The 17,896-nt window shown below is 39.4% G+C and overlaps 1 protein-coding gene across 1 annotated transcript in view; it reads right to left on the bottom strand.

Annotated features, from left to right (window-relative positions):
• Positions 1-17,896, bottom strand: part of SLC10A7 (solute carrier family 10 member 7) — a 139,680-nt gene that overhangs the window by 38,813 nt on the left and 82,971 nt on the right. Inside the window, exon 6 of the mRNA XM_059470954.1 lies at positions 9,080-9,115. Within this exon, the coding sequence (XP_059326937.1) occupies positions 9,080-9,115 (36 nt within the window). The remainder of the gene's footprint in view (positions 1-9,079; positions 9,116-17,896) is intronic.

Below are 17,896 nucleotides of genomic sequence, written 5' to 3'. Positions count from 1 at the left end.
ACTCATCTCCTTGTTGTTTTAATTCTTGTAAGAAGCTTCTGAAATTTTAAAAGGTTCTTAGTTTTTCAAATTGTATTTGGAATTATTGTTATGTGCTGAGGAGTTAAAAGCATTACTTACTGTGTATTCCAGGAAGCCTTTTCAAGTGAAAGCAAAGATTTTTAAACTTTAAAATCTGCCTGGGCCACAGAGGAGTCAGTCTAAGCAAGCCAGGACACTTGAACAGCTTCACAGAGCTACAACACTTTGGCACTGACTCCTGTGCTTTTCTATAATAATGTTGATAGGACTTTGCTCACTACTTTTAAGTTTTATGCTCAGTGGATGCATAATCAGTTTCTAAGTCAGGAATGAAAAACTATTCAACAGTATTCAACAGACTGCTGAAAAAGGCATAGTCTTGCCAGCTGTTTAAAATGCTACTTCAAACATAGTGTCTTCAAACTGTTGGGAATTTTTAAGCACTTTGTGTATATATGAGGATATGTTCTGCTTTGGATGTGGGGCTTTTGGAATTTGTTTTGCTGTGTGTTTTAGATAATTACAAACTGAATTAAAGGTACTGATACTACATCTTCAAACAGACTTCTAAACTTTGTTTCCCTCTGTATATTTTGACAATAATTTCAGTGGGCTGTTTTTTATCAAAATCTGTTAGATTATGTCTATCAACTCTTGTATTACCTTACACTTAAATCTGTTTCCTGAAAAAGACACAGAAGATAAGATATAGGCTGAAGAGAAAGCATAAACTTCTCAATCACACAGAAAATAAAGACATTTTAACCCAGACTCTGGACATATGGCTAACCACAAAGGTACTACAGAACCCAAAGCTAATGGAGGCATACTTTGACCAGGGCCTTCTCAACATTCGTAGCATGAAAATTCATCAGATCACAACTCTAAGTGTCCCATGGACTCTCAGACATTGCCTGGGCTCCACAGTTCCTCTTAACTATCTTTTGGATATGTTTGACATGCTTGTTTTGAGAAGTAAGTAGGAAATAAAAACCTTGATATAATGTTAATCAAACCTTCCTACACACTTACAAAATGCAAATATTCTGTCCGAATGAATAAATAGGATTTCACTCAGGTTTTAGTTGGATCTAAGTTCTGTGCTCCATTAGCTGTCATGATAGTTTTTTTTTTAAGAACTATCTAGATGATATGCATTGCACAGAAATGACTATTAGGCTGAAATTATTAGCAGGATGACTATCTTTGGCTGCCCTCCTTATTATAATAATCTCTATGGCTAAAACTGAACCTTTCTTCAATGGCAAATAGATGTACTGTAAGAAGTGGCACAAAAACATCATAAAATCAAACTCCTGATTTATAGCTGAAAAAACACCACCCCTACCTGATTGGAATGACGTATGGAAGATGAAATGCACCACTTAATGGAAAAGGAATCACAAATCTCATGCCACCATACTGTCCATGCTCATTTAGGAACAGTTTTTTAAAGTTTGATATTGTGAAGAGACTGTACATACCATTCTGGAGAGCAGCATTTCAGTTAAAGGTTTAGCAATAAGCCAGCCCTGCTTTAATGGGCTCACTATTCAAGAAAATTCCCTGAAAATTCTTGACTGGGGAAAGACACTTTTCACTTAAATAATCTGAGTGTTTTCAGCAGGGTAACTCAGATAAGCAGAAAGATAACCCCAGGCAAATCTTCTCAAACAATTCTGTCACCATGCAGTGCTTCAAACCTGACCTGCAGCATTCTTGCTAATTTAGTCGTAGACCTTTCTTCTCAAGAGACTGCCTGTTTTATAAAAACCCACCAAATAATTTAGTGGGTTTCTTTAAGAGGTTGTGGTAGAAACACTGGCCTATCCTTAATTAAAAGGCTATATTTAACTGGATATAGTAAAAAAACAAAGAGTAAACCCCAAACTTCTTGCATAAAAACAAGACAATTCCATCTCCCAGCCTAGACTGTCTGCACAAGCCAGACCCTCCATTCTCATCCTTCTGGCAGATCAGGCAGGTATCACAGGGGGTGTTCCCACATCTACACTGCCATGGGCTCAGAAGAAACACATGATGCCAGTCCCACCAAATGACAGCCCAGTGACACATGTGCTGCACACACTGTGCCCTCTTTGGAGCAGGCTGTCCTTTGGGGGCAGCTTTCACCCTCCCAGTGCTCTCCTGCAATTAATGCTTCCTCAGCTTGTGTCTTTGTGCTCCTCACACACCATCAACCAGCTCCAGCCTCACCAGTTGCTGAGCACAGAGCAGGAAGAGAGGCAGGGGAGAAAAGAGGGCAGAACTGATAGGGAGAGGCACTCCTGGCTGGCTGCTCTTTTACACAAGATATTCAACTTTAAGCCTTTCTTTTCTACATTCTGGTGGAAGGGTCTGGCTACTCTGACACCCCTTTTAAATTTTGCATTCAATGCTGTATTGTCACAGCTTCTGGTTCCCTCATCCAGCCGCCTCAGAGGCCTGTCTGCAACACCCCATGCCCAAGTCCCTTTACATCCTGTTGGGGATGGCAGGTCCATTACAGAAAGGCCATGGAATGCAATGCACTTTTGGAAAAGAGGTGGATGGCATCCAGTCGAGTGATGAAGGGCAACGAACAAGAGTTAGCAGCTGAACAAAGCCCTCCCTTGCTCTGGACTCCTTCCAGAGCCCTTACCCTGACCCAGTCATGGCAGCATGTTACAGTGCAGCAGAAAAATACCCAGATGTCCCTCAGAAACCCAGAAATGGAACTGCTGTGATGGAACTGCCATGGCAGCAATGGTGCTGAGGCTCTGGGAAGCAGGCAGCACTTGGAAGAGCACTGATGTCCTCCTGTGCCCACAGTGCCCAGCTCCAGATTTCAGGCAGGATGTGGAAAGGGATCATTCCTGCATAACATCTGAGCAGAGCTGACAGGTCACTGGGGTGCCCTTCCCACCCCTCTTTACAGGCACAGCATTTGGATACCTTGGTAAGGCACAGAAGCCGTGCAGGAGATGCCAGCTCCCACCCACTGACCCCCAGTCATTGACTGGTACTGAAATAATCCACCTGGAATGGGTGGAAGGAAAGGGGAGGCATATCACTGAGAATAGGGTTTCTATAGGACATGTTTAAATTTAAAAAGAAAGGTTTTAATCACACCTGTCAAAAACTGCAAATTGTCTCTTGCCTTAGAAAGGGGTATGGTATCCAATACCATCTTGAACAGAGATGGTACCCAATGCTTTGGCAGTCATGTATTTTAACAAGGAGACCTTTCACTATTATTCTTAAAAATTAAACTTAAATCCTCCATTTTTGCTAAATAACTACATATATTTTGCAAATTCTTGCATATTCTATATGCTTGTGCATCTGTGGGAGTTGATTTGGCACAAATGAAAAAGTATTTATTTGTCTACATATACCCTCCAGTTCTGTTGCCAAATAAAAAAAAAACAAAAAAAAAAAAAAAAAAAACAAAGTTTCACATTCAGAAGTATGGAAAAACAAAAGCTGACAATCTTGCCCTTTATTTCCTAGGCTGGGCAATGATATTTCAGGTTTCCCTTGTTAAAGGGATCACAGATGCCTAATCCCCTTTGGGTTCCCCTATGACAGATTAAATACCAAGCCAATCCAAACACACCTGTGGATTTTAAAGCCATTTATAGAGCTATAAAAATAACCATAGGTATTCTTCATCTGAAATACACCAGAGCTACTCCTCCACTTAACTGTGGTGCAATGATCTGGAGGGTTAATGTACAGAAACAAGATCAAGTTTACAACCCAGAAACACCTAAATGGGAATTAGATTAATACCCTTGGAGATCAGGGACTTAAGGACTTGCATCCAAAAATTCTGCTGCAAACAAGGGCCTGGAAAGGCTGGAAAGACACAGATTAATCAATACAGGGTAGTTAAGAACCATGAATATTATTTATCCATGAAAAAGAAAACTGTGATGCAGCAGAAGAAATAAATCAGTGGAGATAGGGGATACTGGAGACGTTGCACAAGGCCTGGATAAGCCTTTGGTGAAGCAAATTGCACAACTGTGCATGGTTTGTATTACCTGGGCTGAAGATGGAATTAAACCTGGAGCAGGTGCACAAAACACCTCAGATTAAGGGATTTGTTTTATGAATTCAAAGATTAGAAATGCATGGCTTGTTTAGCCTAGCTGACTGAAGGCTGGCAAAGAGAAAGTCAGAGCCAGGGTGATAAATTTCAGAGAAGTGCTATTCAGATGTATAACACTAGCAACAAAGACAAATGAATTACACATCTTTAACCAGTACTTACTGGAAATCAGTTTACATTCATCAGAGACACAAGTTTCTAGCACTGCAAGGGTGGAGGGAGAGCAAAAATCCTTATTTTTAGGTTGGATCATGCTCAGCTCTGAGGTGAATTGCACAGCATGGAAAAGAGGCGGATTGGGTGAGTCAGGATGGGATTCTCCTGGTAGCCTGGTTCTATGACCCTGTTAAAGATGTGTGCTTAACTTCTGCCCATGTTGGAGCAGGCTGTGCACTAGAAAGGCTCCCCTACTTTTACAGAGATGAAAATCTCAAGAGCAATAACACCTAGAAAAGCACCTAGAAAAACCTTTGTGTGTGAGTCAGGAACAAGGAGGGTCCCTATTTTTCTCTGTTACTCGTTCCAATTTAAATAGCAAACCCATAAAAGGTGCATGTGAAAAAAGCAATAAAATGATTAAGTAAATATTTCACAGCAGTCATTGAAAAGTTCTAGGTAATTGTAAAGAGTTTGGATCAGATCAGAGAATTTTGTTTCCCAATGATTAAAAAAGAAAGGAAACAGTGAGGTAAATAACCAGGTAGAAATAATGATGCACTTTAAAACTTCCACATGAATGAGCTGATCTGTTAATAGCTAATGCACTGTGCTGCTCCCCCTCCCTTCCCATCCCACTGTAATCAGCCTTTTGTCACATACCAGTGAAATCCATTAGCTGCAACTTCCTTATCAACTTCCAAGGCTTTCCAGCTACTCAGATATTTGCATATTTAACGATTCATTTGACTGGTATCAACTCTCATTTACCAAGTGCTTGAGAAGAAAAACAAGGCATAGTGTGTAGAAGTTCTGTTTAAAAACAAAAAAGTACTGACAGCTCCTTTCAATAAACAGATTTATCTGAATTAATGGGATTGGAGTAGACTTGGTAAAAAAATCTGAGAAGTATCAACAACTTTTGGACCCATAGTTTAATTTAAAGATTGTGAATACAAGTGAAAGCTCTTCAGCATTTAAATCACCTTCTAATTTCACTTTATTTATTTCACTTTTCTCTGTACTGCTTGCACCAAATTTCCTTCACTTGTCCACTCCTGAATTATTTCAGCAGTGCTGCTTTCTAGTGCTTATGACATCACCACTACAACACCAACAGAAAAATAAAAATTCAGGAATTAAGAACAGGAGCAAGCTGATAAAGCCTTGGAAAGATCCTGTTTTGACACAAATGTCCTGGTAGTTTTATTGGCAAAGGAGCTAATGGGGGAGCCATGTTTGACAGTCAAGTGTATCTTTAAAATGTATATGAATTTCCTATTGGGTCTTTAACACTCCACATTACTTGCATTGCAGGCATGCTTCTGAAGAATGTGAAGTATATAAAAATGTAAAATACTGACTTATCTCTAACATTTTTTATGGCTTTCAATAGAAGTAAATAGATTCACACACTTAAGATTTCTGCTACTTTGATAACTAACCTTGGAGAAAACAAAACTTATTTTTCTGCTTTAAAAATGTTCATGATGGATCTGTTACTCTCCAAGTGTGCAAAGTGACAAGAGGGGGATGGACAGCCTCACTCTCTGAATGCTTTGGTAGACAGCCTCCCAATCATGGCTAAAGAAGCATTGGAGAATGCGGCAAAGAAATATCAAACAGCATCACCTCATGCTAACCTGACACTGATTTAACTTGCTTTGGTTCTGCTCACCCCATATATGAGCTCCAGTTATATACAGTTTATGGACACTGGCCATTTGTAACATCTTTGCTGGGAATATGGCATACTAACTGTTAATAACAAGGGTTAACATGAGGATGATGGTATTGCTGATTAACATATCTGGGAAGAGAGATTCAACAGCTTCTTATCAGGCAAAATGTTAATCAGAGGTATCTGTGACAAAGATATTCTTTATAAAGTTTAGCTAAGCATCCTCATACAGTCCAGTAATTAGGCCTTCATTAAATTAATCTTAGAATGTTAATTTTGAGTAAGCTTTACACCAGAAGTTTCATAGCAGAAATATACTTTTCAGAAATGTAACTGACCTCCTCTTCAACACCATTCACTTAAGATGATAAATTATTTGCATTAAATGCATTATGTATTACAGCTTCAACATGCCTTTATCAATGTTGTTTAGACAATTTATATTTACATTACTGGGCAATTATGAACAAAAAGACAGCTTAGAACATGATATTCTCTGGTGCACACAGGGCAAAATATAAACAATAACTGCTACCTCAGGTTAAGCTATATAACAAAAACAAGCTAATAGACAACAACGTATTTTATTTCTGGCAGCACTAAAGGTATTTTATGCACTGTACACAGGGAGAATAACAAATACGAACATTCAGACAATCATAGCACAACTCAGTGGAAGAGTTAATGCTCAAGAGTACCAGATTCAGGAACCAAAATTCATTGATGATGCTGACTTGAAAGGCCCGTGAATAGCATTCAGTAGCTCAGCTCAGTTATTGTAGAGGTAAATGGAAGACTTATTTTGAAAGTTGAAAATTCTATCCTGTATTAATTAAGCATTAAGGCTAAATAGCATTACTAAACTGCTGAATGGTTCAGAGAAGGAAACCAGGACTTGTCTAGTCCATGTTTCTCACTCCACAGTCCCACATGAAATGATGGAGCTCCAGGCTGTAAGCAAGCACACAGAAACATGTGAACTCTGTGCTTGAATCCACTATGTGCTCACCAGGCCAGATGCATCAAGGAAACTCAGAGGAAAACTAGAGGGGTTCACATGAAAAAAAAAGGGTTTCAGCAGTCCAAACTACAGACTGCCACAGGACACGGGAACTTGGGTTGTGCACATTCAGCTGTCCTAAATACCTATCATAGGATAAACTGAACCTTCAGAGAAGGCAGACTTCATCTTAGCAAGGTGTGCTGCAGGGCTGACCAGAATACTGCTCTTCATCTGTGAAACCCTCAACAAAGACCTCAACAAGTGTTAAATATTTATGTAGCACAAGAGAAGTCCTCAAGTTCTGGGCTCTGTGACAAAAACCCACAGTTCTTGTAACTCCCCTCATCCCCAGACTAGTTTGTTTATCACTCTGATGACAAAGCAATTCATGTGTGTATCTGCCTCAAGAAGAACAAGTCCAAGTCATGTCACAAACCACCTAATAATTAATGTGAATTTTACACACTTCTCATACAAATGTTTCCAGGGCTGGTAGAAAGAACACAGATATGATTTGCCTTCCTGTTCCCATACATATGAAGTTTTACCACCTCCTCTGAGAAGTAATAGTGAAAACTGCAATTTACGGGGCAGAATATCTTGTTATCTGCCTATAACGACACCAAAGAAAAGAAAATATGTACAGATCTTTCCTTAACATCTCAGTTTCTGCATAAAATATCCCTTTTGTTATTCACTGCCCCAAACTCAGTGAGGTAAAGCACAGGGAAAGCTGCCAGTGAGCAAAAGGAAAAAGAGCTGAAGTTTCACTTAGAAACAAGGGCACAGGTCTCTGAATGAATGCCTGTGGAAGAAAATCTTTTGACGGACAAGAGAGAAGAGGATTGGAAAGCAGTGAGGCAGACCATCCTGAATCAACATATTCAGTGCAAGAATAACAAAACACCTGTCTTTTTATAAAGGAAAATTATCTTTTTCAACCTACAGTAAGTCTATGCTCCCAGGTGTACTGAGAAAGATTTGCTGGTGTGTATCAATATATAGAATATGGTCAAAGCAGTTTGTGTGTAAACACAGCTACATGAGTGAATTAAAATTTGTTCTAGTAAAATAAAACTCCTCCCACACAGTTATTGTGTGGCAGTAGCTGATGTTACAGCCGCTCTCACAGTACTCTTTATCCCAGTTTATACAGCTATATTTGTATATAGCCCATATGTTGCTTAAGCATCCTTGCTATAAACAGTGCACCCCTTGCATGCCACTTACAAATTGCTTCAGACCAACTTCCCCCCCTTTCCAGTGTGCTGACTGACATACAAAGCCATCAGTAAGACAAACACAAAAGAAAATGTATGTCTTCCTTGAAAGTCTTGAAGTGCTTCAGCCTATATTCCATACTCTTCACAAAGCCCCAGCTCTCAGCAGCTTGCACCACACCAGCTGTGCCAGCAAATCCTCAAGCACCAAGACTTCCTATGTGACCAGGGATTTACCAAACACCACCATCCACCTGCAAAAGCCTCTCCATTATATGCTAAAGCCCTTGCCTTTATAAAACATGAAGGTAGAGCTTGGTCTCCTCCCTTTCTGTCTACCATGAGCTGCCAGGACCCCAGGCGTCACTGAAGGGTGACAATTGAACTAACAGGAAGGAAGCAGCATTCCATTTAGGGATGCACAGGGGCTCCAGTCATCTGTCTTGTCTGTCCCACAAAGATTCCCATGGGCTTGGTTGCCCAAAAGGAAGGCTCTGTTTATCTGAGTAGTGTTTTTCCAGTTCTTCTCATCCACTTCAGATCAGGACAATCCTGTCCAGCTCCTGCAAGTGAAAGCTCTCCAAGAGCTTTCCCAACCAAGTTATCTCCTTACCTGGCAAGTGTTTGTATTTAACCCAGCCTGACTAACAGCACATGATTTTACACTTCTGTAAGAGCAACATCTTTTGGTCATCTCAGAATGAAGCGTAGGTGGTGTTTGCATACACTATGATACATTTTGATGGCTGTCCTGGGAGGCAGCTCATTTCAAATATTGACCAGAAAAATCTGCTTCATTATTGATGCATTGTGAAAACCATCTAAACTTAGATCTTAAACATAATGCCTAATAGGTGCAAGATTACCCAGTAAAAGATATATTAATATATCATGATACTTACAAAAAGCAAAAGCAGAAGTGGAGTTATAACAATGCCCTGGAAGAAACAAACAAAACAGTCTGTTAGTTAAGGAGGCAGAAAAATCTTTACTTTCTTAGCTTAGTACATGGAAATACACAAATATCATTTAACATCATAGAAATTAAGTAACAAACTCAACTTTGCTCTTCACTGAGCATGTTATTTAACATTCATGCAGCAATCATTTTATAAACTACTACACTCAGTACTACGTACCTTTTTTTACCTTTTTGCATCTAAGTCCCTCTGTTCTAAAATATACAGATATATAGTCTGATATACAGAATATAGATAATTTATTTAAAAAAAAACATATTAAAGCTCTCCCCTCAGCGTGCTGTATCTTAACTTCACTAAGCAGCTTCTCTTTAGGGAAAGACTTGATCAAGTCCCCTGGCACCCAGTCCCAGGTCCTCTTCTGAGCAGAAGTTGCCTCAACTGTGATGAATTAGGTGTCGTGACTGTGTAATGTAAGCAGATATTCCCCAAGGAAATGAGCTGAGATCTCAAAACTCATTTCACTTGATTAGACTTCATGTCTCACTGGTAGAAGGCAAGTCTTTCATCTAATTTAATCACACAGGACCACCTCAGCTTTCCACATCCCCCAGGCAGATGCAAGCAAAAAGATTTGTTGTCTTCACTGACAAGGAACAGGTTTAAAGCTGATGATTGGACAAAATAGAGGATTTTAAGTTTCATGAAAGCAAATCTTAGAATGAGTTGTTTGGGTTGGGAGTTAACATGACATGCATCACTTTCATAGCTGCAAACAGCAATTCCCCATCATCCTTCCATCTGACTTCAATATTTTATTATTGCTCAATAAAATGATTCCATCATTTAATGGATGCTAATTCATAGACCTGGTTCAGAACTTCTCTAGGCCACGACTATTCTTCATCCAGATAGGTCACAAGAACAGCTGGCTTTTCAGCTATTCACAAACTTTATTTTTTTAAAAAAATTGGACAAAGGTTCAAAACATTTATCTGAGAGGGTGCTCATTTTATGTTTTATTTAGCTACAAGTGAAAAACAACTGAACAAAAAACCCAGCTGTCCCCTATTTTTCACTTAACCTTGAGTAACATGGCTTTACTTCAATCTCTTGGAAGAAAATACAAAGAAAAGCCTGAAACAATTAGTTTTGTATTTGTTTTCTGGATCCACAAAGAATCACAGATTCAGAGACACTATCAGCCACAGAGAGTTCCTATTGCGTTCCTAAAACAAAATGCAACAAATAAATGCCACAAATTATAGCAGACAGGAAGGATCAAGGAGGCAACAGTTAAGCTGTGCAACTTGAAGCCTCTGCAGAATTTAAAAACATATTTCAAAATAAATAATATATGCCATATCTGACTGCCCCACAGCCCAGATATCCATAATAATTTATATTTTTGCAAATGTCACAATTGAGATAGATCATAAAAGACTGAAAAGAGAAGTAGAAGCAGGAAGAATTGCTTCAGGGAGTCACTCACAATTTACAGGAGGTTTAGACCAAAATGCAGATAACAGATATGAAGAAATATAGGTGTTCAAGTACAGCAGCTGGAGAGGAAGAAACAAAAGTTGGGGAAGGGAGGAGGCATCAAGGGCTGAACTGACACTTGCATACAGCAGAATCTGTGAGGAAGAGCTGACTGCAAGATCTGTGTAATGCAGGGACAACATCAGGGCCAAAGCCCAGCTTTTAAGGGCGGCTGCTATACTCACACACATGTATATATGTATATATATACACCACATGAGCCAGACCTTGCCCTTCTCCCCCTTTCCCCATTGACAGCCACACTGCACACCTCAAATGCTACCAGACATCACCGAGTGCCTGAGTGTTCCCTCAGCCTCCCCTGATTTTGGGATGGCAGGACACCACTGCAGCAGGGTTCCACCTCCAGGCTTTTGCACAAGTGAGGAGGAGCATGGATGGAGCAGGAAGTGATCTGAAAGCATCCTGTACTCCTCCTGAGCACTGAGTGCAGGGAGGAGAGCACAGTGCCAGCTTGAGAGCACAGCCAGCTCTCCTCTGAACCTGAACAAACTCATTGATTCAGCACCATTAGCTACTTCTTACGTGCTTCATGCCTCAGTGAAGTTTTATAAGTTACCAAAAAAAAGCTAAAGGTAAAAAACCACACCAAACCAAACCAACCTTTCTCTCTATCTTGTTGATAAATCAAGATTGTGTCCTTCCTCCTTGGGATGGGAGCTGTGACTTGCTATTGAATTACTTCAGAAGCTTGCTGATATTAACACAGTGGGCAACAGCCACTGCTAATTCAAAGCCACAAAAGGAAACTGTGCTTCTGTGACAGTAACACTTATTGTAATTCTGTAAGTGAGGAGCAAGAGAATCCTCTTATACATCATACAGAGATTCCTGAATGAGCATGCTGCAAATCTAGCATTCAAAAGGTCAATTTTAGCAATTTGTTATTAAATTTTGCTGTTTAACCCGGTGATCTTAATAATCAGAAGTGGGTTTCCTGTTGCCTCACTGCAGAAAGGATTTACAAGGTTGAACTTTTCCATTTGCAACACACACACGATTCCCTGGGAAGCTAAACAATTACTTGACAGAACAGACAAGTTCATATTAAAAAATAGATGCTGTTGCTGAATCAGAGTAATTTGATGTTAATGTTTTATTTTGATAAAGAGTGCCAGTTTGAAAAACCACAGGGTTTACATTAAAACCAAAGGGGTTTTTTCCTTTAGTCAGTAGTGCTGGGGTGGCTGATGGTTTACAGGGGCAAGCAAAGCAGGATTTATTCAGGGAGGGAACCTCTGTTACCCAACCAACTGATGGAGCTGCTGAAGAGCAGACTTTGGGGATGTAAAGCCCACCTATAGGTTAACCTGGAAACACTGATGTGCTTTTATGAGCTGGAGCCCTCCTCTTCAGGTTCCTGCCCCAGATATGAAGAAGGGCTTACCTGACCATGGTGTGTGTCTAACAAAGGGCATTACCTTTCCCTGCCCACAGCACCCTGCTTTGGCACATTACCTCTTCATTAGGAACATGCTCCTCAATGTGCTCCTGAGCATTATGTGATGCATCTCAATTCATATCCACTAAAGAATAATAAACAGAGCACTTTGAGTCTAAAGCCTACTGGCGGAAAATACAGGAGACAATTTACATTTTGAAGGTAAAGCCCAAAGTCCGATTCACTAAGAATAAAGAAAATGTGGAAGCAAACAGTTACTCCAGAGCCCAGCTCATTCTCCAGCAGAGGTTTCACAAAGATGAGAATATTCTGACACTGACACTGAAGCTGTTTTCTAAGATTGCAACTGGCTGAGAAGCACAAAGGAAATAAAAATAAAGATGACCATTTCTAAGTCCATTGGACACCGAGACCATCAGAGAGGAAAATGGAACTAAATTTGACAACGCTTTTCCCTGCCTTGCTTTCCAGGCAAGTGCTGTCAAATACATAGTGTATGGAGATAAACAGATTGTAGATTAGCACTTCAGCAAAAGCTGAGCATCTGCCCTTGAGAATGCAAGGTCATTACACAGTTTTAGCATCTTCAAAGTTCGGGTGGAGTGTTAGGCTTCCCAACTGCTGCCCACAATGGAGTCAAAGTTGTAAAGTGACTGCTGTTTGCTATCTGCAGAAAAACTTTCAAGAAATCCATTTACACCTCTGATGTGAAAGACTGACTGAATATATTTCAATGATTTTAGTGGAAAGGGCAGGAAAAAAATCTCAGCCTGACATGAGACACTGATACAACATAGGAGTCTGAAGAGTCAGATACTTGGAAACATCTCCCCATAGTAAAGATCATGAAATGGATTTCATTCCAGAGAGTTTAAATACAGGTTGTGTGTGCAAGCATGTACATAACATACAGGTAAACAGCAAGGATGTACTTGGAGATCCATTTAATTGTTATTTGCTTTGATTACATAAAGTTGCTAAGAGGTTTTCTATAGGTTTCATCCAGTACAGCATTGCTGTAGAGCAGGCATTAAGAGGTGTTTATCCTCCAGAAGAATATATAAAATCAGTACATGGAATTGGCTGCCAAATCAGACAGGGAAGAGAAGCCACCTAATGAATTTGAAACTATGGTGGCAAATCATTAAGAATGAAATTATGCAAATACGAAGAGGGAGGTGGGCACAGATCCAGAGGGACACATGGTAGAAGACAAGTAGGGATTATTGTAATGAGGCATGAAATACATGTGAACTTTCCTTGGTTTCCTTTAGCCACAAATTTCCCATGCAATTTTTCATCATTCTTACAGGTCATCAGTACAACACACATGTGGCAACTGCTTTGAGAAAAGCCTTAACCAAAGTCATGTCTGATTTGCCTAAAGAACCAAGGCTGGAAAGGAAAAATGGAGTTTGTATCAAAGCTCTGAACTACTGTGTATTTTCTGAAATCTATTTCCTACTTGTGCTTAATGCTACAGAGGTTCCTGAATGCTCCATCAGAGCAGGACACAAAAGAAGCAGAAGTGTAAGCAAGGTTACATAAAAACTTACAGGGCAGCATTTCTATGCCACTGATGGGGTAAGGTGTGAGAGAAAAGCTTATGAATACTGGATAATTTCATCAGAAGACAAGCATAAATGAGAAATGAAACTCAGTCTTCTTCTGTGTGCTGCAGTATTTCTCAAATTTAAGTATTTATTTCAAGAGTTGCTGACGCTTTTAGAAAAAACAAAATCAATCAAAATAAAGATGAGCTCAGTTGGACAGAATATGGAGTTAATAACATCAAAACCCCCCAGCCTGCACATGCCACCTCACCACCCAACAAACAAATAAAAAAAATTTCCAAACATAAAACTGTAGTTTTTATGGTTACAATGAGAGTGAAACTTTATGTCAAAATACATGTTATTTGTATTTCTTATGTCTTTTTTTTCCCTTGATTTTGTGTGTAGAAGTGTGTTTTCAAATGTTTTTCCTTTATTTTTAACGAGTTTGCAGACAACTTTATAATGTTTTACATTTTAAAAAGAGAACCCTGCCTCTAGAAAAGTGCTTCTAGGTCTGAATTAGGCATATTTGTGAGCAACAGGACAGTTAATACCAAAGTTCTGACAGAATACAGATATTGGACAAAAAAAGAATCACAAAAGAAAGTGGGCACTCCTAAGGATGGAAAAGCTGATTGTTCAGTGTTTTCACTAACACGATAGAAATTGCAAAGAGCACAGCAGCACTCAGAGCCAACTCCCAGTCTATTCAAATCAAGGAGCACAAGACTCCCACTACCCTCACCCCTCAGACTGGTCACAGCTCCACAGTTCCACTTCACAGCACCACCCCCGAGTAAATACACTGTTTATTACCTGTGATACCACATTATTCATCATCTCAAACTGATTAAAAGTGAACTCCCATGTCCTACAGCTTTACAGTAATCTGAACTTAAGATATCATATACAGAATGATACCATCTGCTAAAAAATGGCTTTCACACACCAAAATCCTCAGCAATTCTTCTCCCTTTTTCCACCTGTCCCCACACAGCTTTAGAACCTGTGCAGAGCCTCTTGACAGACACCACAAAGCAAGGAAAAAAGCCTATGCTAAATATATACACTTGGTTCCAAACCAGAAGGGCAAAACCCACTGAAAGGCAGGCTGGGACCAGGCAAGTTCTTGTGAAACCACAAGCAGGCACTGGATGCAGAAGTGGCATAACAGAAAAGGGCCTGGTAACAGCTGCAGAGGCAACTGTGAATTTTACATATCTCAGTTTTTAGGTACTAAGTCATTTGAGGATGAAGATTTCAAGTTTGTAACTGAAATAATTCCAAAAACATTTCAGTGCCTTAGTATCTGAATCCAGTGGCTGCAGGAACCTCCTTGAGAGACTATCTTTTTATGGGTTCTTTAAATAGCTTTTAATATTTGTGTTAGCATGGCTATGCTGGTTATACAAGCTATGCTGTTCATTTGACTTATTTAAGATGGCAGCAGAGACGATAAATTTCTGTTGAGGTGTTGGAATTGATTTTCACAATAAAACATGTTTGCCCCCTGTTTCTAACTTTGTCCCCATGTAAATGACATAAACATATGAATTTATCTCTTGCAATCTCAGAGATTAAATTACAGCTTTCTCATATTCCTGTAATTTCAGTAATTTCCCCAAGATGCAACTTGTGTCCCTGTGTTGCTCCCCCATGGACATCACAGAAGCTCCTGGTGTCAGATAATTATTTGCCTTTTGTTTTCAATTAAATTATTTTCAAAATAATTTTCAGTGTAAAACTCCTACTATACATCCCTCTTCTGTCAGCTACTCTAATGACATTGTTGGTTCTGAGAAGGCTTATACAACTGCAATTATTCAAAATAAAATATGTAATTAAGCTCTTTGTCTTGTTCTATATGAAATTACTATTTTGAAAGCTGGGGAGAGCAAAGGCTTATGAACTGAAGCTTTTTGGGATGCTTAACACACCCATTCTCCCCACAATAAATAAGAGGAAAATCTGAAGAGATATTGAAAAGAATATGGAATATGAAGTTTACACATTTGTGGTAAAATGATAAATATTGTACCCTAAGAAGGTTATAAACTACAATACAAAATTGAAAATACAATTCTATGTAACCCTAATTCAACTATAATTAGAAATAAACACCACAGCAATAGCTGTAACTCATCCAATTAGGCCAATATTAGATTTTAATAACAAAACTGTGAAATTAGAAGCACTATGTCAAAATGGCTTTTGATTTATCAGTGGGGGCAAAATAAACCAGATTTCATAATAACTCTGAGATTATTCAGAGGACTTTGTGAGTTGTTCCAGACATTGTACCACCTTTGTTCTGTTGTATTAAACTAGTGCCCCCAGTTGTGGGAATGGACATTAATTTGAAAAAAAAAAGAATGATGAGGTGATATTAAAAACCTTACCAGCATCAGATAACAGTAGAAATCACAAGCATTTCCGGTATTTATTAATAATTACTATTTGCAGATGTTTCTCTTGCCTACATATTTTACAAGTGTGAAAAAATGGAATCAAAAGGAATGTGAGCAGCCAGAGTTCAGTTCTTTCAACAAAACAGATCAGAGAAACAAGAAATGCCATGATCTGAACTACCAGCAGTAACACCACCACACTTATCACAGATGAAGTGTAAAGAATAAATCCAAAAAGGAAATAGCATTTTTTTTTTATTAAGGCTGAGGGGGGGAGTTTCTGATATCAGATTGAGTGATGAGCCAAGAATAAGAAAAGAGTATTTTAGAAGGTAAAACTAGAGACGATAAGCCCAGTTTGCCTGGCTTTCCCAGCAGAGGGCATCTCAAACACATTAGAAATGTGTTTCTTACACAGCCACAGAATAGTTCAGAACACAGCAGTAAGGATCCTGAAGTTTTGAACCAACCAGGAAAACTTCTCGGAGCTTTGCAAGTGATACAGGAGAAATATCTGGAATGATGCACAAAATACAGCACAAGTCTCATCAGAGGTGGAAATGAACACTTCCATCAAATGGCCTGAAACCATCAGTGAGGGGGAGATGGCTGGCAGGGTGTGGAGTAGTTTCTACAACAGGTGGGATCCCAGGTGCTGCTTCTGGCCACACTTTGCAAGTGCTGCAACCTCCCTGCAGCAGCTCCACAGCTCTGTGTGTGACCAAGGAGATCCAGTGGAGCTTTTGCTCACGTTTCTGGAACAGGATCAAGCCATATCCCCCACACTTGTAACACCTCCTGCAATTTTTTCCTGCCTCTCTCTTGTGCAATGCATTTAACCCAGCTGTCTGGTTACTATTTTCAGTGAGTTCAAGGATCCTGTCGAGCCTGCTGGAGCTACATTTTCCTCTTCCCATTTCCTCTTCAGTTGCTTTTGCTGACCAACACTTCTGGCCTCAAGAATTTATTGCTCTCCTTTATTTCCACCTCAATGGAGCCTTTTAAAATTTCATCCTATGCAAATATTTTTCCTAATTCCAGATGATTCAATCATTGTCTGTTTCTATTCAAATAAATTTCACAGGAGATGTCAGCAGAGAACAAGATCACTAAGATTCTGTATGTCAGGATAGGAGTTTGTACACTGGCATTAAGTAAACCTTGGTTAGAGGAGACAAAAGTGAGAAAGGAACTTTTCAATCATCCACATCCTTACTCTTGTCAGTGATCCCCTTGTCTTTGCAAAAATCACTTGGACACTGTAATCCTGTAATTTCTACAACTGCAAGCAGGCTCCACACCATATGAGCATGACCTCAGTAGGACTGAGGAGGAAAGGCACAGAGCTTGTAGGATTAGGGTATCTGTAGCTGTAAGCACAGTCCTTCCTTGAAAAAGAGTTTAAGATATAACAAGGACATAATAAACCTAATTACATGTGTTGGGGTGTACTTTAATTGCAAAGTATATTAGGGCAGTGTTAAGGATGCACCACTATTTCTCCTTTGTTTTGTACAGTGAAAATAAAAATGCAGTAGAAGTAACAAACATGTTTCACAAGAAAAGGTAATTTCGACCAAATTTTAAGCGTGTTTTCTTGAAGAAACAGACTTATATTTGGATCTATGCCAAGTCACAGGCAAATCTTAATTTCAATTACTAAGAAGCCATTCCCAGCAAAGCATGGCAGCCTAAGCACCTCTATTCCCACAAAGCCATGTGGCACTAGGAGAGGATGGCACTAGATGGTGCTGTGGGACCTTCCAGGGAAAACGATCTCCTCATAAAACAGAAGTTACTGTATTGTTCAATTTGCCAGAGAGTTGATTCTGTAGTTTGAGACACATTGAAGAGTACTAAGTCCCAACAA

The sequence above is a fragment of the Ammospiza nelsoni genome, chromosome 4 (genome assembly GCF_027579445.1).
Source record: "Ammospiza nelsoni isolate bAmmNel1 chromosome 4, bAmmNel1.pri, whole genome shotgun sequence".
Lineage (NCBI taxonomy): Eukaryota > Metazoa > Chordata > Aves > Passeriformes > Passerellidae > Ammospiza > Ammospiza nelsoni.
This window is presented reverse-complemented; position numbering and strand designations above follow the sequence as displayed.